Consider the following 26,937-nt stretch of genomic DNA (forward strand, 5'->3'; position numbering starts at 1 on the left):
AACCTATACAGAAAAATATTGTAGCAATCTATAATATTTCATAGGAAATTTTATAGTTATAATTTTCAACCATCTTCATATTAAAAACAATAAAATTGATAAAAATAATTTTTAAAAAATTATAACAAAAAAACCATATAGAGAAACACTTTAGTAATTAATGGTGTTTAAAAAAATATATAAAATTAAATTTTTAACTAGTTTAGTATGAAAAAAGTAAATTCAACAAGATAATTTAAAAAAAATCTATAAAAAAATATATAGAGAAACACTGCAGCAAAAAAAATTACGTGAAGAAATACTGTAGCAATTCATAATGTATTTTTTAATAAAAAAACTACAAAACTAAATTATCAACTAGCTTAATATGAAAAAAATTAAAATCGACAAAGATAATTATAAAAAAATACAAAGAAAAAAACTATATGAAAAAACACTGTAGCAATCAATAATATTTCAAAGAAAAAATATAAAGTTAAATTCTTAATCAATTTAATATTAAAAAAAAATCCACAAAAATAATTATGACAAAAACATAAAAAAGAGACATTTTTGAGAGAAAAACATGCGAGGAAACCTAAAGTTAAAGACTAAACTAGTTTAATATTAAAAAAAAAATTATCAATTAATTTAATATTTTAAAAAAATTAACAGAAGGAATTTTAAAAATAAAACATGTGAAAAAATATTGTAGTAAAATAAAAATTATGTAAGGAAAATATTGTAACAATGTACAATATTTTTATATAAAAAACTATAAAACTAAATTATCAATCAACTCAATATAAAAAAAAGGACATTTTAGAAAAAAAAAATTATAAAAAAAATCATATAAAAATCATTATAATAATTCATAATTTTTTTAAAATTACAAAATTAAATTTTTAATTAATTTAATATTTAAAAATCAGTAAAAATAATTTTAAATATATATATATTTTTTAAAAGTAAATCACGAAGGAAAGAATATATAAAAAAAAAATATTAGTACAACAAAAATAAAAAGCGTGGATGAAGTTAAAGCTACAGTACTTTCCGAGTATTCGTTAATGTATACTTCAGTGTCAGAATCTCTCGGGTCCTTCACATGTTGATTGTCCAATTGAATTCTCCTTCTCTTTAAATTTTTATCAATCAACCCCTGTGATGTGTAATTAGTGATCCGTTAAATAGACATGTAAGGCCACTCTTCCAACCAGATTTTAGCTCGTCATTTTGCTCTTTTTCCTCGAATTTTTTGTGGCAAAGGGATGCATTTTAGAGTCTAATTGAAGTCCCATAAATGAGCTTTTAGGACTAAGAAACATGTACAGATTTGTGCTAAGAAGTGGCTAGAGGAGTGACTTTATGAGCCTATCGTGTATGTATTTAATGGATCATTAGCTAGGGTTTAATGGGAAAATCAATAGTGGGGGACTTGATTGAGACAAACATGATAGTTTAGGAGCAAATATATTCTCTTCTCTAAATTTAATTTCTAGATGCAAGTGTTTTTACATTATAATTTAAAAAGATACGCACGCGGTAGCGTGGGCCAATTCAGGAATGGTGGACTTTTGTACAACCGTGTATGTGTGAATTCCAGCTGACACGTTCCATCCCATGAAGAAAAGTCAAGTCCATTCCTGAAGCTCTATTTCACAAGGCAAGGAGAACAAATGTTGCTTATTTAACACGGCAGGTGAGAAGCAGCTAAGAAATAACTTTGAAATTTACGTGAGATCTCAAACTTCCAAATGCATGAATTAATTCAATTTAGCTTAATTTTGTTTATAAAAAAAAAAATTTTTTAATGAATTTCAAGAAAAATAATTTTGTTTTTTTTAATGAATTTCAAGAAAAATAATTTTTTAAAAAACAAATTATTTTTTTTTATGTTTGATAATGTTATGAAAAATAAACTGAAAAAAATAAATTATTTTTTTATGTTTGATTATTTCTTAAATTTATTAAAACAATAAGGAACAAATCTTATAAATTAAAAAGTTGAATAAGAATAAAATTAAAAAAAATATAATTTCATAAATTATTTCAAATAAAATAAATAATAATCAAAATAATAAAGATCAAATCTATAAAAAAAAGATAAAGAAATTAAAATAATAATAATTAGCATTTCATGAAGTGTTTTAAATAAAATAAGTAATAATTAAAAAAATAACGACCAAATTTGATAGATAACAAATTTTAATAAAAAAATAATAGGAGAAAAGCAAATAACAATTATAAAAATGAGGATCAAAGTTAATGTAAAAATTAAATTTTAAAAAATAAAAATAAAAAATAAATATTTAAAACAAAATATATGTAGCAATTAAAAGTTTGAGAATCAAATTTAATATCATCAGCAAAAAATAACATTTCTAAATTTTTCACAACTTCCAAAAAATGTTTTTCGTTCAAATTTTTCAGGAAAACACTTTCCTGAAAACCAAGCTGAATTTTTCTTTGACTATAGAGTATTTTCAGTTGACCAACTTTTCCAAACAGCAAACAAACACAAGAAAGTTTGGAAAATCATTTCTTGAAAACCATTTTCCGGAAAATAAATGCAGATAAAGAGAAAAACACTTTCCTGAAAATCAAGCCAAATTTTTCGTTGACCAGAAAGTGTTTTCCGTTGATCAACTTTTCCAATGACAAATAAACACATGAAAATTTGAAAAGTGATTTTCCAGAAATTACTTCAAGAAAAACAAACATGGTCTTAGGAATAGTTTGTTTTCCGGTGCAAAAGTATTTTTTTTAAATGATTGTTTTATTTTTTTAGATTATTTTGATATATTAATATAAAAATGTTTTTTTTAAAAAAATATTATTTCAATATATTTACAGACAAAAAGTGTTTTAGAAAACAATTACTACTATAATATCAATCAAGCTTTTAATAGTATATGATATTAACTTTTAAGATGAGTTTAATATGTAATATAATACATTATTTTACTGCACGTAACAAGTGATGTATGTTTGATGCACACATTGAATACAATATCACAAGTTATTTAGTGTTTACATGTGTGTATTAACGTGTGTTTGAAAATAAAGTATTGGTTGTATTTAAAATATTTTTTATTTAGAAATATATTAAAATAATATATTTTTTATTTTAAAAAATCAACATTGTTACATTAAAATAATTTAAAAATATAAAAAATAAATTTTAATTTTAATTAAATATAACCATGTATCAAAACATTATATAAATACGGCAAGGATTTACAGTCGACTTTTTTCTTAGAGATGAAGGAGGCCGAGTGCCCTTTCTCACCAAGGATCAATTCTCGTCGTATATTTCTCGTATCCAAACCTATTCCAATGACAAATTTTTTATCGTACCATGGGTGGCGGAACAAATTTGTCCGAACCATGGTCATAAATCATCATTTCTCAATTTTATATATTGTTCATTATTTATTTATCACCTATTTATTTATTTAATTGATTTAATGAAGTTTGAAAAATTTATTTGTAAATTATTTAAATAAAAGTTTACATATAGGGTCTTCATTGAAAAAAAAACTCTTTTACTCGGGACTAAATTACATACACTAAAAAAGTTAGAGGACCAGAAAAATTCAAAAAGAGCTAAAATGTCCTGAAAATAAACAAATGGGCTGAAAATAAATTGTCAAGCAATTCAAAGACCAAAATGATCACTCACGAAAGCTTGATGTATTCTTATCCTTTCGAATGCTCCCAGAACAAAAATATTTGTACTTATCATGTCGAGTCCAATCCAATATATTCTAATATCAATTTTATTTATGCTATAATGCCCAGCATGCCAATGATACCACGTGCCAATAATACCACGTAAGAGCAGTGGCAGCCTAAGTTACTATTTGTTTCCGTGATAGTTTTTGAATAATTTTTTTAATGTTTTTAAATTATTTTGATATTAATTTTTTTAAATAATAATTTTATTATATTTTTAAGTAAAAAGTATGTTGAAACGTAACAATTATCAAAATACTAAACACTATCTAGACAAGTAATTTAAATAATTTTAGCTTTTTAAAATACATCTCATTTAAATAAAACATAAAAAAATCATAAATGAACTAAAAAAACTCTAAAAAATTAAATGCATATAAAATAATTAAAAAATAACAGTTATTTAAAAGAGGATAGATAAAAAGGAGAATTTTTTTTTTATCTAAATGTAGATTTAAAAATTATTTAAAAAATATATATATAATATAATTATTAATTAATAAATATAAAAAAAACTAAGTACTGTTGGAATTTACAAGTTAGGCTAGCACATCTACCCTATCTTGCCTGAGTGCTCAGGTGCTTAATTTTATTTTTATTTTTTATGAAGTGGTTGACATGTTTTCTCCTCCCAATTTATTAATTGTCAAATTTGATCACCTAAATCCTCTCTGTATTTTTACTAATTGTCAAACTTAATCACCTAAATCTTAGTTTTTTTATGCAATAAAATCATTTTTTTTTTTTTTACAAAATCAAACATTAATCTAAAGCGATTGTTTTTTTTTCTTTCAAACTGGACCAGTTTGAGTTGATGAAAGATAAAAAAATGAGTGGCTTAATCAATCTAGGTTAATACCTAGGTGTTTTCTCAAATCTACCCTTCTAAGATGTGATTCAGACATGTTTTGGAGTTCATTAATTTCATATTCTCCTTTTGCAGATATTGCAGGAATTACATTGCCTCTTGTGAGTAGATTGCTGGCTTAGTTTAGACTTGAGACCTGTTTCATAGGAAAAAAAAATGTTTAAATACTCCTGTGATGGCCTTGCTTGCAAGAGGTTCAAGATGGTGAGTTTATGAAAGGAAATCAAGTCCCAAGAAATGCAATTTCGTGGGAATTAAAACTCATTTCATTAACATTTCTCAAAAAAAAAAAAAACATTTATAAACTCAACAAGGTAAAGGCTATTGAGTGCTCCCGAAGCATCTATTAAGCATTATCCAGATACATTTATTATAATTCATTTTGCTGTTGAATTATGATAAAAAAGAATAAAAACCAAATATTTAAATGAAAATGAATGATATAGATTATAGATATTAAGTAAATGTTATTTTGTACTGTAATGTTTTCTAATGTTTACAATAACTTCTAGAACTAAAAAGGAAAATACAGATTGATTAAGCTTATTAAATAACTTTTAACAAGTGCTCTAAGAACATAAGGTAATCAAATTTATAAAACAACACTAAGAGCAGCATAGAATGCGAAGGCAAGTCTAAAGAAAATTATATTGATCTCTCTATAAATCGCTTACCTTCAGGAAGGTAGTGCGAAAAGCATGCAGCACAAAATTATAAGACCTGCGTCTTTTTGTGGAGGATTCCATCTCTCGGCACTCAAAACAATATTACGCACGGTCATGGATTGCATAATATAAAGACAACTATTAAAGAAGTGAAATAAAACAAAGTTCCAAATCTTCAATAATATATATGTATGAATTCTAGCTTTGTTCAATATATTAAGCATGGCAAGAGCATTTGCAATGAATGGAGATAAGCTAAAAAAAACTAAAAACCTGGGAAAAAAATAATAGAAAAAACCAAATTATAAAAAAATTAATTAGAAATTTTAAAAAACTGATTCGTTTAGTTTTGATTTTACAAGCTTGAAACCAAACCAAACCCAAACCAAAATAACCCAAAATCAAACTAAAAAAAACAAGTCAAACCAGAATGGTAGGTTAAAACTGGTTTTTGTTTTGAAAAATCAAACAAAACCAAAACTAGTCAGTTTTAACCGATTTTAATTTGATTTTGATTTTTTTTAAAACTGGTTTAGTTATTTTTTTATAAAAACTAAACTAAATAAAAAATAATTACCTATTATAATGATTTAGAAAATAGAGTTGATCAATCAAAATTCTTGAAAAGATAGCAACAACCACAGCCATCCAAAAAGACTTCAAAATAACCACAACCACCACTATAAAAAAAACCATGTTTTTTTTTTTTGTGAATCCATCTTGTCTAATAATAAATTTGTGATTTCAGGTTCGAGTCCTTGGTTGCTCATATAATGGTCATTGGAGGTTTACATGGTCGTTAACTTCAGGGCCCGTGGGATTAGTCGTGGTGCACGCAAGCTGGCCTGAATATCTATGTTAATCTAAAAAAAAACCATGCTTTCAATTTAAAGAATTATGACTTAATTTATTAAGTTTTAGTATGCTTTTTAAAAATCATGCTTATATAATTATTAATTTTAAAATTTATAAAATTAATCGATATATATATAAACTATTCTAAATAATATTAATAAAAATAAAAATACCATGCTTTCGTTGCCAAGCCTTAATGTCCATTGCCAACCCCCAAGGCGTAACGCCGCCCAAGCCATTCTTCATGCCAAACAAAAGTCGAGAGAGAAGACCCAATCCATGACAAAAAAATAACCCATCAATTAATTAAATAAATAAATAATTGTCCCCGAAAGCTTCAAATAAAAAGAAAAACAAAGACAACCCTAATCTTACGATTCAATGTCTTGCTGTTAATCAATTGACTGATCTTCCTAATTAGAAGAATAAAATAGTGTTTCCACTTCCCCGAGCAAAATATATAAAAAAGTGTTGCTTTTTCGATATCACATGTAATTAACAACTTTCTAATACATCTTAGAACAACACCGTACATGAAACCTATGTCGCTACTAATTGCTAGATAGCCCTGATCTCTGATGTTAATTATGATCAGAATACAAGAGTATCAAATTAAATGACAAACCTGATATAGCCTTAACACACAGTGGTCTCAGTAAATAGGTGCATTATATTCACCAAATCGTCCTTGGTCTGCCTTCTTTTAAGCTAATAACAAAGAAACAGCAGGTTAACATAAGGAAGCAATGCCGAGTCAACCCAAAAGCAATTCAAATCCGAATTCAAAACGCAATCAAAACCTAGAAAGGATTAAAGATGCATAAATAGCCCAATAATCAGAACCCATAAAAGATAAATTAACAAAAAGGTCATTGCCTGGTATTCCAAGATGGAACTTTAGAAAAACATCAAAGAAGTGGGAGTTGAAAGTGAAATCACAGTTTGAATCCAATAATCAGAACCCATAAACCCTGAAAGGATTAAAGACGTGTATAAATCCCTATAATCAGAACTCATAAAAAAATAAATTAAACCAAAAAAACCCTTGCATAACATCCCAAGAGGGACCGTCAAAGGACCAATATTTCAAATTATATACCTCGCCGCTCCATCGTAGAAGAATCACCCCCAGCACAACCATCTCAGTCGCCACTGACGCGAGACCCAGCCCACTTTCCCTGCAACGCCTTCTTCTCCAACGCGTCCCCTCTCTTTGTTTTCTTTTGTCTGTCCAGCTTTCCCATCCTCTGTTCTATCTTCTACTTTTTTTAAGAATCACCGCCAGCATCACCACTCTTATCGTCACTGAAACGCGATCCAACCCCCCTCTCTTACATCTTCCCCTCCGGCGCGCCTCCTTCCCTCTCCTTTCTCCTATCTGTCTGGTGCTTCCACCCTTGTTTCTCTCATTGTTCTGATGTGATTTGAGGTGCAAATAAGAAAAAAGAAAAAGAAAAATCAAAGGCACTGTGTGAGTCCACAGCTGTATGTGTCTAGGTATACAATGTTTTTGCTACATGCATTAGTTTGTTTTTGTTAATTAATGGTGGTATTGGTAGTTGGGGTGAGGGTTATATAATACAACAGGCAGCCATGATGTGTGCCGATGGTGGTGAAGATGATAGTGGCATGGTTATAGTGGTGTTATATAACTGAACATAAGAAACTGTTCGGGACTGTATTAGTTTTTATTTTTAAATATATTTATTTAAAAGATATTTATTTTTATGATTTTAACATACTAAAATTAAAAATTAAAAAAAAAACTGTATACCGAATAAAAATATAATTTTAATAAATTTAGAGTTTTTTTCATTAGTGTTTAGGGTTGTTTAATATCAAGTTTTAAACTGTTTTTTATGTTGAATTTTAATTTTTTTTATTTTTAAATTATTTTGATATTATAAAAAATAAAAAATAATATTTTAAAATAAAAAATTTTAAAATTAATTTTTACCGTACTCTAAAATAACATACCAAACAACAAAAAAGTAGCAGAAATTAGATAAGCGAAACTAATTAAAAATTAGTAATAATTTACTATATTTATTGACTTGCTTCCCTCTTTTTATATTTTTATGTATTGGTTAAGCGTCTGCAGTTACATTTATTATATAACAATAATAATATAATGTTTGATTATGAAATCAATCATGTTTTTTATGTGTATCTTATTATTATCTGTATTGAAAATATTGTTTTGTTGAAGCAAAAATTTCATACTTCTCTCGTTGCGTCCCGTCTCTTTGCCACTTGCACACTACATGTTAATTTATGAGCATGAACAGTGCATAATTTACACCGTTTACGCTAGATTGATTCCAATTTAAAACTTATTAAAACAGATCCGATCTATTAAAATAAAAAATAATAATAAACTTTTATTTTTTAATTATATTTTATTTAAAATGTTAATATTTAATATTATTCAATTATATTATATAAATTAGATAAAAATCATTTAATAACATAATATTTATAGAATTTAATCGTAATTTTAATTTTATTATTAATTATATTTTACCTGATATTATTATATATTTAAAAAACTAAAAAAATTACAGTTCTTATTAAAAATATTTTTATATAATAAAATTATAAATAATTTAATGAAATAATAAAAACTATTTTATATAAAATATTATTTAAATTTAAAATTATTAATATTAATATATATTTTTTAAAATTATTTTATACCTTTAATTTCAAATACATAAATACATGTATTTAATCGCCGCCACCAGATTACCAATATATAGGGAACTGTGGGAGGACGATCCTTGAAAACATAAAATAAACAAATTCTCACTCGCCTTCCTCTACTTCTTTTCTCCTTCGCAAGTCAATCTCCAAAGAGGTATTCTCTATTTGACTTTCCTATTGTTTTTTCCGTTTGTTTCTCGAGAAAAATGAAGGAAATGTAGAAAAAAAACCGAAATTTTGGATGATATGTTGGTTAAATTTTTTTTAGTCTCGCTTAACAGAGCCTACTGCAGACGGGGGGGTTTTTTTTTTTTTTTTTTTTCTTTTCTGGGGTCTGGCGTTGATGTTTATGTTAGACGCGCATTTTTCTATCTCTTTTTTCAACTCATTGCATTATTAATTTGATTATCTTTCGTGAATTATATTTATTTATTTAAATTTCTTTATTTCACTTTAGGTTTGATTTCTCTCTCTCTCTAATTAAATTGTAGTTTTGGCTGGTTTTAAGTGGCATAGCTCTTAATTTCAGGGACCAGTGTAGTTTAGTTTAGGACTTAAATAAGTGCCTTTGTAATAACCTTTGTTATTGCCATTTAAAGTAAGTGACTTTGTAATTTCTTATAATTTTTAAAAAATAGTGCTGATCTGGTTCTTATTTATTTATTTAATTATTTTTTGTGTGGATTCAGTTAACAATCATGGCAAGAAAGATGCTTATTGATGGGGAGGTGAACCAAACTAACCAAGTAGAAGAAGAGGCCCACTTTGATTTTGATTTGTTTGTTATTGGAGCTGGGAGTGGTGGTGTTCGTGCTGCTAGGTTTTCTGCTAATTATGGAGCTAAGGTATACTATCGTGTTCCTGATATTGAGGATATTAAAAAAAAAATCGAAGAAAACCTTTCATGGGTTTTTGATGGGGTTTGGGAAAATTCGTGTTATTTTTTTTTTGGGAATATAGTATAATGAAGTTCAACGATATGGATATACTATAATGTTAATCGCTTTATGGTCACTTTATCAGAGAATAGAAGAAACTAGCTTGGTGGGTTTTTGTTCATCGGGTTTATGATTTTTTTTGTTGTAAAGGAGTTGTTTTTGATCTTGTGAGAACAAATAATTAATTCTGTTGCTTGATTGATGGAATTAACATAATCTTGACTTGTTTGGATTCACTCGGGAAACTTTGTGTCAAACTGATTTAGCAAGTTCTCTTTTCTTGTTAAGTGAGAAACTTTAGCTTTCAGTGATGTTAACAATTCCCTTTTCTGCGAAAGCATGATGTTAACTGCTTACTAATGATATCCAACATTGTGTTTCAAGGTTGGAATTTGTGAACTTCCATTCCATCCTATCAGCTCAGAAGTAATTGGAGGGGTTGGTGGAACGTAAGTCCATTTGAGCTCTTAATTTTGCCTTCTTAGCAAACTATCCCTGTTGTTGTCCTGTTTAAGATTTACTATTTTTTAATTCAAGTGGGATCTAAGCAACATCTGGTGCTGCGTGCTTCTGTTTTATCTCCTTTTTTGGGGGGAGATTTATCTGGCACTGGCATAATGCTGAGATGTTTATTATTTATGGTTTAGTTGAGTTCTTTTAACAGTTATTTGAGTTAACTCCAGAATAATTTAACAAAGGAAAATTGCTTTTAACATTAAATGACCTTTAATGGAATGTTACCTATAGGGTCATTTGTTTGACTAAATAAGAGATTTGGTTGGCATCGTAGTTACTGGTTAACAATATTAAGCAATGACACACTAGCTTTTGCTGACATGATCTCTAACTAGAATTGCTGAGTTCTTACTTTCATGGCCAATTGATGTACATTTGATGAGTTTTGAATGGTGAGACATGCTCTTGATATTCCACTATGATAGTAAAGGAAGTGTCTTGTTATTATTGAGAACTTCAAGAATTGTGACTTTTGAGTTTGTTTTTATTTTATGTTAGGGATGACTACCATTGAATGTGAATTGACTGAAATGTTGAAACCTAACTTAAAATCAATGGTCTGTCTTCATTTGGTTTTGTAGGTGTGTTATTCGTGGTTGTGTTCCAAAGAAGATTTTAGTTTATGGAGCCAATTTTGGAGGTGAAATTGAGGTGAGAACAGGATACATACCAGAATGAAATGATCAATTTACTTAATGTGTTAGTGGCCATCTTGTAGTTTTTTCAAGTTGCAAAGATGGGAGTGGAGAACGTTCATGACAAATTTAGAACCTTCTGTGTGGAATGTGATTATCTGAGAGCATGTGGACGTTGGACTGTGTGCTTCTATTGTTAAACATTTCTGAAATTGATCAATTTCAGAAACATTAAGTTCTACTTAAACTGAAATTTAATGTCTCACATTTGAAATTGTTTGAATGGTCAATGATACTTGTATTTTTTTTGTTCTGTAAAGCAAGGATGCATGTGTAAAGCAAAGCATAATGCTTAGTATAGAAATTTGAGTAGTGTAGATGTTTGATTTGTCTGACGCTGCCATGTCATATCCAGTGAGTTTTTCTGCCAAATGCAGACTTTAATAAATGTGCAGATCTGCGTGGTTGTGGGGAAATTTTCTTGGATGTAATTTTCCTTTATTGTCTTTTTGGGTGAGGTGAGCTGTATTAAATGGTATTTGGTTTCATGAATGGAGGGTTTTGGTTTTGTAGGATGCCAGGAATTATGGTTGGGAAGTGAATGAGAAAGTGGACTTTAACTGGAAAAAACTGTTGCATAAAAAGGTGGGTGGCCCTTTGAGTTTTCTCTTCATCTTTATGATGTTTGCCATGATCATACATGAGACACCCTTTCTGGTGCTATTCACAATATCTTTTTGCAAGCAACTCAAAGGAAAAATTGAATTTTTCTGAAAGAAAGTTCATCCTTTATTCCATTTCTTGGTCTACCTTTTTTTTTTGGAGGGTGTGAAAAGAGGTCAAGCTGGATTTTTTTTCCTTCAACCTCATCCTTGTACGCCTGAAAAAGGGAAAAAGATCAAGTGATTGACCGATCCGCATTTTACTTCTTATCCTTCAATTCAAACATTGTTAACTTTGAAGTAGAAATCTATTTCTTCGAGCATTTAGATTCCATTTGTCAATTGTTTTAGATTATTTTTCTTTCAGAAATTCTTGGTACTTTTTTTGGCTTTGTCTTGGCATAACCTAGAATAGAAACAGTTCATGACTGTGAGTGTATTGTTTCATCTATCTGCTGGTCAAAAATTGCAGACGGATGAAATAATCAGGTTAAATGGAATTTACAAGAGGTTACTGTCTAATGCTGGGGTTAAACTGTATGAAGGAGAGGGAAAGATTGTTGGTCCTAATGAAGTTGAGGTGACTCAACTTGATGGGACTAAATTGAGGTACTCAGCAAAGCACATACTGATTGCAACTGGCAGTAGGGCTCAACGTCCAGCTATTCCTGGGCAGGTTAGTTTTGTGGTTTCTTCTCGAATGATCAAGAATCTCTGATGGGTATTCTGTGTCATTTTGCATCCAAAACCTTAAGTCATTTAACAGTCAATATCCTTGCTGTCTGTTATGTGCTATTGAAGAGCTGTTGTTTTCTGATTATGAATTTAATGTAGGTAAAATGTTTTAAGTTATCTCTTGTCCTGTCTTCTTGGGTAAAATGTTTTAAGAATTCAAATTTCCTTTTGATTACTAAAGCTCTAAGGATCATAACTAGTAGTTTTTGCTAAAATAGCATACCAGGTGGATCTGGTAAAAAAATAAAATTGTACTTGACAGAGAATAACCTATGTATTTGATGTGTGCCATTTCTTTTTATCTTGATTTGTCAAACTAATAAAAGGTAGTGACTAATAGGTTTCTCTGGATGATTAAATTGAAGGATTGCTATGTAGAACATACAGATAAACTTAGGCTGATGTTTATAGGCAGTGTAAAAGAAGTATGTTGGTTGGGGGAAATTGGACTAGTGAACACCATTGAGAAACACACTTGTTTATATTTACAAATTTCTCTGTATTGTTCCCACATGTAGATGCATGCCTGAAAATTACAGATTTGTGTTCGTTATTTTCTTTGATAAGATTTATTGTAGACTTGTAGTTGCACTGAGATGCAACTTCAATATGACATGGATTTGCTAATAGAAAATTAATAAATATGATGTGTATGCATGTAATGGGCAGCATTCTTCTTATTGAAATTCTTTCCTGAATGTCATCTTTTGTTTCAACTAGTAAAGAAAGCATTATTGCTATTTATTATATGAGCATGTGCACTAATTGCTATTTATTATATCAGCATGTGATAGTGCACCTTATCGATTGTAACATGTGCCTGAATAATAGTTGGTCATGAATCTTACAACCTTGTTTCATATTTTTAGTTGAACAAAAATTTCTCCCTGCTTAACTCGTCAGTCTCTCAAGCCACCATGTGGATAGCATTGATTGCTTTTTATTTTTTTAGTCAATGAAAATCTTTTGCTTTGCCATAATCTTTTGTAAAGCAAACTTACATTTAATTATGCTTCATTATTTTGATATCAAGTATATGTGTAAAATAATATATGTTTTCCAACATATGGCAGTCCAAGAGATTGTCATGTGTTCGGCTGTGGAATTTTACTTTTTACGTCTCAGTTTTTGGTTTTCTGTTTCAATGTAAACTTCTGTTTAACGACCCATGTGTTCCCCTTGTGGTGCTGTTTAAGCCTTTGTTAGCTTTTTCAGTTCAATTGTTTTCTAAACACTACACTTTCAAGGCTGCCCGTAGTTTATCCATTCAGGTGCATGGTGCTCATCTTTCAATCGCATGGTCGATTCTTTATTGCAATTACTGCTGGAATTACCTAGTTGAATTTAATTTGCTTGATTACTTGAAATTTTTCACTGGGTTCAAGTTATGTCTGTGGTGTAGATAGCTTCTTGTTGGAGCTGTTTTTCTTTTGTTTTCTTTTTCTTGCGTGCTTACCTTATTTGTTGTTACTTTTTGATTATTTAGGAGCTGGCCATAACTTCTGACGAGGCATTGAGTTTGGAAGATTTGCCTAAGCGTGCAGTGGTGTTTGGTGGGGGGTAAACTCTCCAGAAGGCTTTGCTATCTATGTGTTTTATTTGCACATGTTCTAGCATGTGCATGATTTTGGATAAATATTTTTTTTCTTGCTCAGGTATATTGCTGTTGAGTTTGCTTCAATATGGCGTGGCATGGGTGCTACTGTGGATCTATTTTTCAGAAAGGAACTTCCACTAAGGTTATGATTAAGGCCTTAGTGTTTGTTTTTTCTGAATGACCAAGATGGTGTCATATATTAGCACACACAATGTATGTTTGCAAGTAAACTGTGTAAAGAATATGTTATCAAATGGGGTTACTCTTTTAATGTTTTCTTGATGATTACTTCCTGCTCTGAAAAACTCCTGGCCGGAATAGTTTGAGTTTTAACTTGTCCACAGCATTCTTCACGTTTTTCCCTTATATATTGGTTAGGATTGGAACTTATAATCTAGCAAAATTTGATGTTTCATAGTTTAAGTGGCGATTGACATTCAAGTATGTTACTGTAGTTTTGTATTATGCTATTAAAGTGGTAATTTTAATTTGCCATCTGCACACATTGTCACTAAGGAGTCGTGTGGCATTTTTGGTCCTAGCATTTTGAAATCTAGACCACAGTTGTGTTTCTCCTGCCAGTATATCTGATAGCTATCTAGTGCAGGGGTTTTGATGATGAAATGAGGGCCGTGGTTGCAAGAAATCTAGAAGGCAGGGGAATTAATTTGCATCCAAGAACAAATTTGACAGAGGTACTCTCTCTTTTATTAGAATTTGGTGTCATTATTTCATGCGTTGCTTTTGTTTCAAGCTATTTTTTTTCCTGGATTTTGTAATTTGTTGCTTTTTTTTTTTCCAGTTTATGTTTTGACCTTTCTATGTTATTTATGGTGAACCTTATTGTAAATACAGTTGACTAAAACAGAGGAGGGAATAAAAATTTACACCGATCACAAAGAGGAGCTGCTGGCAGATGTTGTACTTTTTGCCACTGGTAATAACAATCCTTGTTTAAATCACACACATTGTGAAGAAGTTCCATTATTAAGCTTGAATCGTAAATAGAAAGCATGCACTGCCATTTCCAGTCTGTGCAGAACCAGAATGTAATCGTTGGGTAAAAAAGAAATTTACACTTGTTTTTTACTTGGTAGGTTCGTTCTGTCTGAACTTAAATCCTTTCTAGAAGTATTTGGTATTTTACTATTTTTCGGGGTTAACTTGTCCACATTTCTAGAGCAGTGTTGCCAGTACCATGGATTGATATGTTGTTGAAATGGTGATGTGAATGTTTGGGGACTGAAGATGCATTTTATGAAGGCTTACAAGATTTTGGATTGCTAAAGCAGAATGCAATAGGTTTACTGTAGAACAGGAATGAGAATTTGAATTTATAATTTATGTATCTCATGAAGTGATTAAAATGATAGTAGTATAGAAGATAATAAGTATCCATGTTAGAATGAACATTCCAAATTGAAAATCATTGAAGTACAGGTATTTAAGGTAACAGGCATTGGTTTTAGGAGCCTCAATAAAAAAAAAATATCATGCCTTTTCTTGTGTTTGTTATTATTGGTTGACATAATCACCAATGTTTGTTTTGTCAAAAAAATTTGTTCACTATTCATGATGATGAAGTTATTGATATTCTTCTCTCAATTTTTATAGGTAGAGCTCCCAATACGAAGAGATTAAATTTGGAAGCTGTAGGCGTTGAGCTTGATAATGCGGGAGCTGTGAAGGTCAGTAACTTCAGTTGTCATTGTTTTAATCATTGAGCATTATGTTATTAGTGCACAAACTGCAGATGCCAATTTCAGTGTTATTATAGTCGTTTTGTTTTCTACATTCACTTCCTTGTAGATAGGTATTTATCACACATGCTGCTGGTTGTGGGATATGGGATAATTTTATTGTATTCCTGATATATGTGTAATTATTATTCTATAGTAATTTTTCCTTACACTCCATCATGTATGGCTGATATAGAATAATTTTTGGCGAGTTCTGTCTATTGATGTGTTTGTGTATGAAGAACGTAAATCTTGAGTAAAAAGGCTAAACCTGATCAGAAGATGTCTCTGGAGATCCCTGCCATTGTGTTATGGGGTGGGGTTGTATAAAACATGAAAGTGAACTAAGAGGCGAGTTATGGAAGTGCATGTATATGCCATGTTGCATCTGATTGATCAAAGGGGCATTGATTACCAGCAAGGTTAAAAACACATGACCTTCATTAGGTTTCTCACTATGTAGAGAATATCTTCTGTTATGACTGTATTGAAAGACCTAGCCGTTGAGACCATATTTGCTTTGTTTCTCGACCATTTTCTTTATTATTGTGTTTTTGTTGTTATTATTCTTTTTTTATGCTATTTTCTTGTTTTTTATCCACCATGTAAAAGAAACTATATTTTCAGTTACACTGAAAATCTTGTTCACATTTCTACAAGTCATGTAAAATGACTGGGTCCCTGCTACTTTCTTGGATCAGGTTGATGAATACTCTCGCACCAACATACCTACCATATGGGCTGTTGGTGATGTCACAAACCGAATGAATCTGACTCCTGTGGCCTTAATGGAGGGAACATGCTTTGCAGTATGTGTGTCTTGTGATCTGCTTTTCGTTTCTTCATATTCATATCAATTTTTGTTTGCTCCTCCCCCCTCCCTTTTTGGCAATCTTGCAATTCATTTGATTTTCAGTGGATCTGTTTCTGATGTATTGCATGCAGAAAACTGTTTTTGCAGGGCAACCTACCAAACCAGACTACAATCACATACCATGTGCTGTATTTAGGTATCTGCTGTTGGATTTGCTTTGACTGTTCATTTTCTTCCAAAATATCATTTTTGTATTATGCTAGTAGCTTTTTCAGTTAAATGAAAATACCATCATTGATAAGAAATATAGTGGTTACTGAAAGATTTTAAAATCAAAACTCATTAACCCTCGCCTTGAATTGTAGAAGTTTAGCTCATTAACATACAGTAACATCGTGCTGCTGCTTCAATGCAACTAAGTCTTCCACCTTAAATGTAGAAGTTTAAGCTTAATAGAAAATCTAGTGCTTGTGTTCATCGTTCTTCATTGGTAACTTGTGATATTTGGTAATCTGCAGCATACCTCCTCTCTCTGTGGTGGGCCTCAGTGAGGAGCAGGCGTTAGAGCAAGCAAATGGTGATGTATTGGTTTTCACTTCGACTTTCAACCCTATGAAGAATACAATCTCTGGGTATGTGCTGAAATTTGAAATCTTATTTGCTAAATAGGTCTGTATTATTACAAACAAACATAGCATTATGGAATTCTTGAGAACATCACTCACAAAATGACAAATAAATAAGAGGTCAAAACACAATATTTGTAAACTTAAATTGGCCGGGTAGAGATTATCTCTCAAGAGGTCTTGGACATTTTCTGCGCCTATAACTTTAATGCCGTAAATCAGATAGACTTTGAACATCCTTACTTTTTGATAATAGTCATTCTTTTGTCATGAAACCAAAATTTACTGTTGCTTTTAAACTGAATTTCTCTGGTCTGGATAGGAATTTTTTAGGATTGAGTTATGTTTATGAACAATGATGAAGGACATGATAAAATCATCAAAGCCTTGGGAATATATGGATTGGGATGTTCTCTCTCTGATCGGTGGGGTAATATTTGAGCACCTGCCTCGTTTTACTCAAATTTGGTGAGGCGGGATCTGTGTCTTATGCATCCCAAGGCTTTTGGTGCTTAAAACATCTGTGAGCTTTTCAGTTTGATACGCATGTTCTTATCTTTGTTTCCAGACGACAAGAGAAGACGGTAATGAAGCTTGTTGTTGATGCTGAGACGGATAAGGTTCTTGGAGCTTCCATGTTTGGGCCAGATGCACCTGAAATCATGCAGGTGTGCGTATTTTCTGATTCGTTAGGCATACCCATCCTTAAGTTTTCTGCCCCCTGTACTTTTTGTTATTCATGCATGTTCTGATCATTGTTTCTTGGTTATCATCTTCTCAGGGTATTGCTGTTGCGCTGAAGTGTGGAGCGACAAAGCAACAATTTGACAGTACTGTAAGTACCAAGTAGCTTTCCTTGAGAGAGGGGCTAGACATGAGGATGTTAGTGATTCTTTCCATTCCTAACATCCCCTTGTCAGGCTCTCTTATAATGACCATGCATGTTCTTATTTTGCCACCTCTCCCCCGTAATTACCTCATTTAATGAACGTAGAAGGGATAGCCATCTTTATACTTTTAGATTTTTATGTTCATGTATAAAGTTCTTTACGGTGGCATGTGTTCAGCTGGTGACGTGGCAAACCATCACTGGCCGTTCCCTCATTTTCGATTTGTGTATTACTGAGGAGGTTTTTTCGTTTGTTTTCCACAGGTGGGAATACACCCTTCTGCTGCTGAGGAATTTGTGACCATGCGTTCAGTGACTAGACGCGTTACTGCTGGTGGCAAACCAAAGACAACAAATCCGTAAAATCATCAGCAGAAAAAGAAAATCCAAAAATGATAAATTGCTTGAATTCAGCTTTCGCGTGTTCATCGGAAACTATTTCATGCTAGCAAGTGCAAGAAATAGAGGCAATTAGGGTGAGGCTATGACTTTGGCTATGACTTTTCAACCCAATAAAAGTTCACGTCATGATAAGTATTGTATGCCTGGCAGTTCAGATGCTTCCATGGAAATGATTATTATTATGTTTTTTTAACCGAAGTACTTAGATGTTACCTTTGACTTTTTTTTCTCTTATTAAATATGGCATCCGCCTTTTTTATGGTTTTGTGAATGTTAATGTGCATTGTTTAATGTTCATGAAGGTAGGCTGTAACAGCAGCTTGCATAAAGAATTTGATGATGTCGATTATGGATGCTGTATCCTGGATCTATAATACAAGGCTCTTGCTGCATGTAAGATTAAGACCTGCTTGTATACAGATATATCAAAAAAGTATCCGCTATACCTAAATTGTTGTTTTTCCTTCACACACATCACATATTGTATACCCTAGGCCTTCACAGTAAGGACAATTTGCTCCTTCATTAACCCATTCCAAAAACTGCAGCATAGATTTTGATTGTGAGGATGTTGACATGGAAAATAGTAATAAAAAAATATGAAGGACGTGTGTATGTGAGAGGTTTTCGTACCTGGGGCTCCACGTTTGGCTCGCCAGTACCATCACATTCTGCAACAGAAAATCACTAATAAGCGAGTAAGCTAAAAGGTTAAATTGATTGATGGTTGCACCAGCTGCCATTACATTGCCAGAAAATCTTAAACCATTTCCAGAGCCCAGGCTGCTGTATTTGCAGGCAGTGGGATATCTAACCAAATCAGGCAGTGAGGAATGCTACTATAAATGAATTGCCAGCCGGTTAAACTATTTTTCTGCCCCTTGAATGTATTTTAATATATTAGGTACTCTCAGCTACGGACAAAAGCAATAAACAGGAGAAATATGATTTCAGTTCGTCATGCCTGGTTAATACAATCAGATAAAATGATACTCTATTCATAAATATGGATGTCCAATCCAGGTAGTGGCAACCAATTTACCTGTGCACAACAAACGACCCTCCCCACGACATGTAAGGCACTGTTTTGTGGAATCCTTCGTTTTGCCCCCACTAACTTGTTTCTTTCTGCCATTAAGTCTAGAAGGTTCTTCCCAACGATTCTCCCCCAGAAGAAATACTCTATGATGCGATACCTCAACTTCTGTTGCTTCTTCTTTCACAACTTTCTGATGTATTTCTGAGATTTCTGTTACCGACGTAACAGCAGCTCCATCAGAACCTTCCTAATGTACAGTGGATTTGAAGTCAGCAGCATATTTTGAAATTTCACAATCTCAACGCATGTATTCTCAGTGTTCTTGCTAACCAGGGATCACTTGGAATGATATCTAAAACAATAAATATTCTGCTCATCAAAATTCCAAGCATGCTATCATTGCCGAAAGCATCTGTGAAAAAGGACAAATTTACTGGGATATGCATCCATCAGCACACATACACTCGAGTTATATACTAACAACCCATTAAACAACGATAGATTACAAGTACAAAATTTTACGCTATATAGGACTAACAAGCAAGCATAAGCATTCAGTATTGTAAGAATATCACAATAAGAGCTCATACATGGCATGTCCACCTTTTATTCAGTATGGTTACAAGCATAGTACTAGAAACAAGGGCTTTAGTTTGACCTGGCTACTTCAACAGTGTAACTCCAACATGGAACGCTTATGATTTTTTAAAAGCAAGACATTTCTTTCAGATTTCTGATTAAAAAACTAGAAAGAGAGCCAGTGTTTGTGTTGTTCAAAAACAAGACTAGAGCATTTCCTGTCCTTAAAGTCACCCGTTCAAATGTAAATCAAGGGGATTATGCATTTGAAACAGAAACTAAGCACAACTTTTATACAATATCAGTCCCGATTATTTTATTGCTAAAAATATCATAATCTGCATGTACCTCTGCTGGAACAGTTTGAGCGCTTCCCTTTTGAGTTTCGCTAATACTTGAAATCGGAGCATCAATATGTTGCTCCATATATAACCTTTTGAGGAGCTCTGTTGTCATTATTCCATCTTCAGAGGCACCTAAAGATGCCTGTCAACCAAGATCATATGTTATCTATCAAAAACTGATCAATCGAACTATCCACTTAAACTATTAGCCACAAGCTAAGAGACCACCAGGATTTTAGAGAAAACAGCATGTGCATATGCATTCATGTACATTTTCCATGTACGAGGGAATGATATAATCAACCCGCGTGACATTTATTTCTGTCCATTTTGAGGTACCACAAGGTGGAAATCTAAAAACTTACTTGCCAGGTCTTCACAGCACGTTCAGTACCACTTGAGAAGCTAGAATATTCCATGTCTTCTTCCCCTGAGTAAAATCCCAATTTTTGCAAAGCGTCCTGTAACAATCAGAAAAAGGTACGAAATATATCAAAATACAATACACAAGCTTCGAATATCACCACTACAACAAATATTAAAAGAAAAAAATATATATGTAAAAAGCAGCACTCATATCATGCATTTGATAAACAATTCAAGTAGTGCACATTGTTCTCCAAGCCTAATAATAATAATAATAAAAGAAGAAGAAATGAAATTTAGTTAGTAAAATAGAGAGTAGAGTCAGACCTGCATCTCTTTTACTTGTTTTCCTTCGCTTCCTTTCCTTAGGGTTTTCCTCTCCTTCTCCTTCTTCTCCTTCTTCTCCTCCAAAACCCTATCAATCACTTCCTTCTGTTCTTCCACCACATTCTCCTCCAACACAAGAGGTCTCGCACTGGACCCACTCTCTGCAATCAAACTGTTATTATTCTTGTCCTTCAAAACCTGCAGTAACAGCCCTACTTTAGCTACCGTATCCTCTCCTCCTTGAAGGACTGAGATTCGATTCTCTAGTGCTTCGATTTGAAGCTTTAAGGATTGTATTTGAGTGAGGAGCGATTCTCTGTCGCGGCTCCACCGCTTCTCTTCACGGAGCCACCGTTCCTCTTCACGTAGCCACCGCTGTTCCTCTCGGAGCCAAAAGGATTCCTCTCGGTCTGGATTAGAAGAGAAGCAGATGTAATGAGGTTTTGAAAGAGTAGAGCCTGAGATTGGTAGTACTGTTGTGTGCTTGGAGAATTGGAGTGGAGAGAGTGTGCTGTGAGATTGCTTGTGGGGGTGAAAAGGTTTAGGATTTAGAGAGAGGGGAAAACTAGAGGAAGACATTCTCATCATCGTTATTATTAGATTTTTGGGATATAAAATAAAATGAAAAGAGAAGGAGAGAGAGAAGAAGCCGGACTGCAAAGAAGATTTTTTTTTCTGCTTCTTCAAAGTTTGAACCACACGATTTAATCAGAACAACGACAGCTGGCTGGCGGGAAGATAAAAACACTATCTTTTTTTATTTACAGCTTACACTTTCTCGGCTTCGATATTTTCTGTCTGGGAATTAGGAACATTGTTTCCTATCAGGCCCCAAGCCCATTAAAAATTCTTCAGACCGAGTAACGTAATATTTACAGTATTGCTAAAACAATCATATAATTGCTAAGCTCAGTCAGTAGCCCATCAGTCTTTCCACCAGTCTGTCCGAGTTGAGTTTTATTTCATCTTGGCTTCAAAGTCGCCATGAATAAAATAGTACTTAGAAATATAATAGCAATTGTTTTCTTAAATATTTGTAAAAAGATCTAAAGCTTAGTTTGAAAAACAATTAAACGTAAAATAAACTAGGAGAAGAAGTTAAAGTGTAAAACAACAAAAAGCAACATTTTATGAACTTAATTTGAAGATCTATGGGTCTTAACTAGTTACAACGATCAATTCTTTTATAGAATTAAGATTAAACAGTAAATTTAATAGTTATCACGGTTAGAGAAGTACTTACAAATATAACAGCAATTGTTTTTTTTAATATATTTAAATAATATTTTTAAAAAATTAAAACAATTTTTTTAAAAAAAATTCAGAAATGCCTGAACGCAATTTTTTTCATGCTAGCATCCTCTTATTCACCAAATACATGCATGCACACTATGAGAAACAACTTCAACGAAAAACAAATAAATAAATAAGATTGCTTAATGATTGTTGTTCCACATTTCGTCCCCCCAAAAAGGTTACCGTGTCCTACTGTATACGAATGGAGTTTGCATCAACCAACAGGTTTTCTTGAAAGCCTTGTCCCTTGATCAATGTAGCTAATGGGCGCCTAGAAAGCAAGCATCTGATTCACTAGAGCAACCTTTTCAAGACAACAGAACAACCAAGGAATAGGTTTACGACAAGAGATATACAAATAACCCATTGGATGTGGGCTCGATGGTACCCTTAGGCAGTAAAAAGATCTACCGGACTCCTTTCGGCTTAGTCAAGCTTAACGTTGGAGTAGAGAAGGGTGTCCCTGGCGATTGGCATATTGAGGAGATAGTAGATCTGTGGCAATGAAAAGATTAACAAAGAAATTATTTTTATATTGCAGCAAAAATGAATTGAACTTCTAGAAAAAAGTTAACAGAGTCCCCAGTTTGGTCTGAGATCTCAACCAAATTGTTCTGAGATGCTAACACTGATAATTTAAAAATAAAAAAAAAACTACAAGTTTACTGCAGAATTTACAAATTAAGATGTGTATTCTTCTGACATCTCATCCAAAAAGAGAGTATATAAAGTTAACCTTCCATTAAGTTTGTCTGAAACCCTTCTTTTTAAGGGTATGCCTATGAAATATATTGATTTAAGAGATTCATGTAAGCTATCATGTTTAAAGATATTCCTTGTTAAGTGAAGGGATTAATAAAGCTCACTGGTGAAGAAAACATTTGGCAAAGACATTTGAGTAATGAAATTGAAAAGAAAAAAAATCTGCCGGTTTTAAATTGGCATGGATAGTTCTTTTCTTTGATAGCTTGTCCAGGTGTAATCTCACACGATGAATAACTGTTCTATCAACAAAACTTATAAGAGCTGTGAATCAGGCACACTGCAGAATCCTAGTCCTAAACTCGGCAATGTCACAAAAAATATGGATCATTTGTCTAGATTATTCTAGAAAAAGGTTCAAGGATAGGATAGTTATTCAACCCACCCCCTTCCTTTTCCTTCTCTAAACCTACAAGTCAAATGCAATGCATCTCATTATTTTACCAGTAAGCAATCAAGATTTTTTTCTGCTTACAAAAAAAAAAAAAAAAAGAGGGAAGGTAAAATATAGATAACGAAAAAAAAGGGGAAGGAATAGGGAACAGGAGCGCCTTAGAGATGTTAATTAGCTCCATTTGCAGTGTTCCTAAATTAATTAGAGGGGAGAAAATAAGGAGAAAGGTTTTTGTTGTTAGATAATCTTACCCCCAAAAGAGTAGCAATGATAAGAACAATTCCAGTTATCCAAGCAAGGGTCATTCTAACCAAGACCACTTCTGCAATGGTTCCATTGCCAGGTGTTTTTGTTTCTTCCAACCAACGTGCAGATGGCTGGGAAGTCAGCATGACATCCAGCACTGTTTCTGATTCTGATGCAGGTGCGGTGTTAAAAAAGATTACTCCAGCAATTTGACCTGCCCAATTATCATTGGTTTTTGTAATACAACCATAATTTTCAGGCACAGCAATATGCTAAGAAACAAGAATTACTAATGGAAAAAAAAACGCAAAATTTCCTCATAAATATAGGGGCAGCAACATCTATGAGAGACCTGCAAAGTTAGTTTAAATTCTACTTTTTTGTCGATTTAAAGACCCTGACATTGATATAACCAAAATAAGACATCTACAATTGGGTAAATGATTGGAAGCACTAATAAAAAAACTAGGTCACTACTTTTTCCACCCATCATTTACATGGAAACTACAACATTAGAGCTTAAGATTGTGTTGGTGATTTCCCAAAAACCCAAAAAACCAACCTTTGTAAGCTGTTTGCAATGAATCAAACATCTTGGACAATGTAGTAAGTAATAGCTCCAGCCCTTTCTGTGCAGCACCCTCAGGTCCATATTGCTCTCCCAAAGCCTGTGATGTGAAATAAAATAAGTCATGAGCTAACTGCTTTCTAGTTGGGATTATTCTCTTGAAAGATTGGGGCAGAAAATAACAGAAAAAATTTGCATTCTGAACTTGGAAGATGTGGTGCAAAAAAAAATGTATGAATACCGAATAAATGATAAACCATAACAGAATCAATCAATTTTATAACTTTTCTATCATGATAAGCAATATGATTTCATTAAATGAAGAAATGAATCAGTGAAACGCGGCAACTCACAAACACTCGAAAGGATGCAATCAAGATCATTATACATCACCCAAATCACTATATAGGATTCTATCGGAAACGCTCTAGAATTGCTTCCTTTTTTCCATAAATTCACACACCAGTTAAATAAGATGATCGTTGTGATATTGTTTCCTAAATTTCATTGCAATAAACACAGTCGTTGTCCAAATAAAAAATGAAAAAAAGAAAACACTAAGAACCAAAATTAGAAGCTGTTTGTTTGTATTCAGAGACTTTATATGCTCTTTCCTACAAGAGATTATTAGATACTCCCGGTCACTCACCCACTCACATAAGTGTGGGATCCATGGTTAGTTATCAAGGTGAGTCTCACTTTAATGAGACAAGGACCAGTACACCAGGAGTTTTTATTTTTCTCCTTCCCTACTACATAAATTCTATGCTGAAGTAGATGATACACGAAAAATATTCAGTAAGAAATAGAAACGGATATTGTCACCTTGAGACCATCAAAACAGCCCTTCAATAACTCTGCAGGTGGTTGAGTGCTCTGCGACAAATCTTCATGCATCTCTACTGCTCTTCTACTATTGTGGAACAGAGCTAGAAGACTTGCTATAAACTCCCTGTTTGCTTTCTGCAAACAATCAAAATCCAACCTTCTAATAAAAATCTGAAATTTATAAAATGAATGGTTCAATCTAAAATACAAAAGGTTGCGAATAATAATAAAAGACCTTAGACATATGAAAACTTGTAGTGGCACCGCTAGCCAGTGGGATTGCTAACTCTCCATTCCATGCTTCCAAAGGATCAACAACATATGATCCACCCAACCAAGATGCCTAAACAAACACATAATGCCAAAGTCATACATTTAAGCTAAATGATCAATGACTAAAAAGAGATCAATAGCACAGAAAAAAAAAGAAATAACTGGGGGTAAATAAAAGTCAGGGCTTACAAAATCACTAATTTCCTTGTCAGTGAATTCTGCCAGCTCTTCATCTAGAGAAACCACTGAAACCTCTTCACCTGAAACGAACATTGTAAAATAAATAGTCATAATAATGAAACAAATCTTCATATTCTTCAAAGTATACGGAGCATAAGTACCTGGAAGTTCAATGCCAGTCTTATCTGAACCAAGAACAATCTTGCTCTTGAAGGCACCATGGAACATGGCATTTACTTGTTCAGCCACAGATGGGATTTCTGCGTGTTAAAATCATTCACTTAAATATCAAGTCAACAAAAGAAAACAAGTCAACAGCAAGCCAAGAGACCCTCGCCTCCAGTGACTTCCAGCATGAAAACAGCACGAGGCCTGTTAAATGGATCAGGCATGAGAACCTCGTTCAGCTGCAAAAGCAAAAACAGAATTTATCAAAACCAACCATTTCCACATGACAAAATTGTAACTATAAAAATTTAAGTCTGCACTACATATTATTCCAAATGACCTTCGATGAACTAGCAGCTGAAAGAGCATCTGATGGCGCAAAACCAAGCAAGACCGACACAGCAGCACCAACTTCTCGAAGTGACATGGACTGTAAAAGCAGAAATACAATCATTCCAACACGCGCTCGTACTTAATGAATAGAAGCAGTAACAAAATCATTGTTCAACATATAAGTAGACCATCAACGAAACACAACAGATGTGTGAAAGGTGATGGATCGACTCACTTTAAGATATCATGACTCGTACAATTGCGCAAATTGAAATGCAGTTTAAACACTCATCGTTGCGATTTTTCTAGTTCAATTGAGAAATTTCTAATGCCAATTTAAATCATCTCAGGTAACAGCTACGGACACTGAGTAACTTCCCTAGGATTTCTATTAACCGATAAAATCCAATAAATTACACATCAAAATTCTGCGTCGGTCAGCTTGAATTGAAGAAGCGTATAACTTAAGCATTGAAATTGCAAAAACCTGGACGACATCTTTTGGTGATGGAGTGCGCAGATATTGACGAGTCTGGCTATCGATGAAAAAAACCGAGCCAGCAGTCTTAGCCTGGAAGGGACAGGTTAATCAAATCAATCAAACAGTTACAAATTAGCGGATCATATCGAAAATAGATTGGTTTGAAGATATGTGTGTTGAGAAATATACGAAGATAGAGAGGCATGTACCTTAGCTAGTGAGAAGAGAAGAGAGAAGATGACGAACTGATGCAAAACGCTGCGTATTTGGAAATCCATTTGTCCAGACTCCAGAGAGAGAAAAGGGGAGATCTGTGGTATCAGGAAAGGAGAGAGGACGCCTCGAAATTTCATTAATCACTTTGACCCGCACTCCGCTGCGGGTCATGTATT

General features: G+C 32.6%; 3 protein-coding genes and 1 long non-coding RNA gene across 5 annotated transcripts; 2 read left to right on the forward strand and 2 right to left on the reverse strand.

The window, feature by feature from the left end:
- Positions 1–8,860: 8,860 nt before the first annotated feature.
- GR1 (glutathione-disulfide reductase) lies at positions 8,861–18,764 on the forward strand. 2 transcript variants are annotated; one of them, XM_011036180.1, is made up of 17 exons: positions 8,861–8,962; positions 9,498–9,653; positions 10,131–10,195; positions 10,844–10,913; positions 11,471–11,542; positions 12,032–12,235; positions 13,781–13,854; positions 13,950–14,033; positions 14,499–14,586; positions 14,747–14,828; positions 15,506–15,579; positions 16,332–16,439; positions 16,576–16,640; positions 16,963–17,076; positions 17,639–17,738; positions 17,852–17,905; positions 18,224–18,764. In XM_011036180.1, exons 2-17 carry the CDS (start codon positions 9,507–9,509, stop codon positions 18,320–18,322), a joined length of 1,500 nt encoding a protein of 499 aa, XP_011034482.1. In that variant the 5' UTR covers positions 8,861–8,962; positions 9,498–9,506; the 3' UTR covers positions 18,323–18,764. The 2 variants fall into 2 exon arrangements, with proteins under 2 accessions (XP_011034482.1, XP_011034483.1); XM_011036181.1 differs by lacking the exon at positions 8,861–8,962 and adding an exon at positions 9,277–9,406.
- On the reverse strand, positions 18,682–21,694 carry PTAC5 (plastid transcriptionally active 5). The gene is made up of 6 exons (XM_011036179.1): positions 21,017–21,694; positions 20,689–20,784; positions 20,328–20,465; positions 19,404–19,647; positions 18,995–19,032; positions 18,682–18,903 (listed from the first exon to the last, which is right to left on the reverse strand). The coding sequence occupies exons 1-6, from the start codon at positions 21,602–21,604 to the stop codon at positions 18,808–18,810; spliced, it is 1,200 nt and encodes a 399-aa protein (XP_011034481.1). The 5' UTR covers positions 21,605–21,694; the 3' UTR covers positions 18,682–18,807.
- Positions 21,695–22,387: 693 nt separating this feature from the next.
- LOC105132605 (uncharacterized) lies at positions 22,388–22,590 on the forward strand. Its single transcript, XR_843605.1, has 2 exons — positions 22,388–22,471; positions 22,506–22,590. It is a non-coding gene; the product is annotated as an uncharacterized LOC105132605 (long non-coding RNA).
- LOC105132604 (uncharacterized) lies at positions 22,422–26,937 on the reverse strand. The gene is made up of 11 exons (XM_011036182.1): positions 26,755–26,937; positions 26,552–26,635; positions 26,072–26,161; positions 25,901–25,970; positions 25,725–25,823; positions 25,573–25,643; positions 25,346–25,453; positions 25,108–25,245; positions 24,277–24,382; positions 23,720–23,928; positions 22,422–22,807 (listed from the first exon to the last, which is right to left on the reverse strand). Exons 1-11 carry the CDS (start codon positions 26,896–26,898, stop codon positions 22,739–22,741), a joined length of 1,188 nt encoding a protein of 395 aa, XP_011034484.1. The 5' UTR covers positions 26,899–26,937; the 3' UTR covers positions 22,422–22,738.

The sequence above is a fragment of the Populus euphratica genome, unplaced genomic scaffold (assembly GCF_000495115.2).
Source record: "Populus euphratica unplaced genomic scaffold, PopEup_1.0 scaffold87.1, whole genome shotgun sequence".
NCBI lineage: Eukaryota > Viridiplantae > Streptophyta > Magnoliopsida > Malpighiales > Salicaceae > Populus > Populus euphratica.

Coding starts and splice junctions, on each gene's coding strand:
- PTAC5 (XM_011036179.1), bottom strand. CDS start 21,604: ATGATGAGAATGTCTTCCTCTAGTTTTCCCCTCTCTCTAAATCCTAAA. Junction 20,785..21,016: donor AACAAGTAAAAGAGATGCAG/GTCTGACTCTAC, acceptor TGATTGTTACAG/GACGCTTTGCAAAAATTGGG. Junction 19,648..20,327: donor CTCAAACTGTTCCAGCAGAG/GTACATGCAGAT, acceptor ACTGTACATTAG/GAAGGTTCTGATGGAGCTGC.
- GR1 (XM_011036180.1), top strand. CDS start 9,507: ATGGCAAGAAAGATGCTTATTGATGGGGAGGTGAACCAAACTAACCAA. Junction 10,196..10,843: donor ATTGGAGGGGTTGGTGGAAC/GTAAGTCCATTT, acceptor TTGGTTTTGTAG/GTGTGTTATTCGTGGTTGTG. Junction 15,580..16,331: donor ATAATGCGGGAGCTGTGAAG/GTCAGTAACTTC, acceptor TTCTTGGATCAG/GTTGATGAATACTCTCGCAC.
- LOC105132604 (XM_011036182.1), bottom strand. CDS start 26,898: ATGAAATTTCGAGGCGTCCTCTCTCCTTTCCTGATACCACAGATCTCC. Junction 25,824..25,900: donor CATGCTGGAAGTCACTGGAG/GCGAGGGTCTCT, acceptor TTTAACACGCAG/AAATCCCATCTGTGGCTGAA. Junction 25,246..25,345: donor CAAGTTTTCATATGTCTAAG/GTCTTTTATTAT, acceptor GATTGTTTGCAG/AAAGCAAACAGGGAGTTTAT.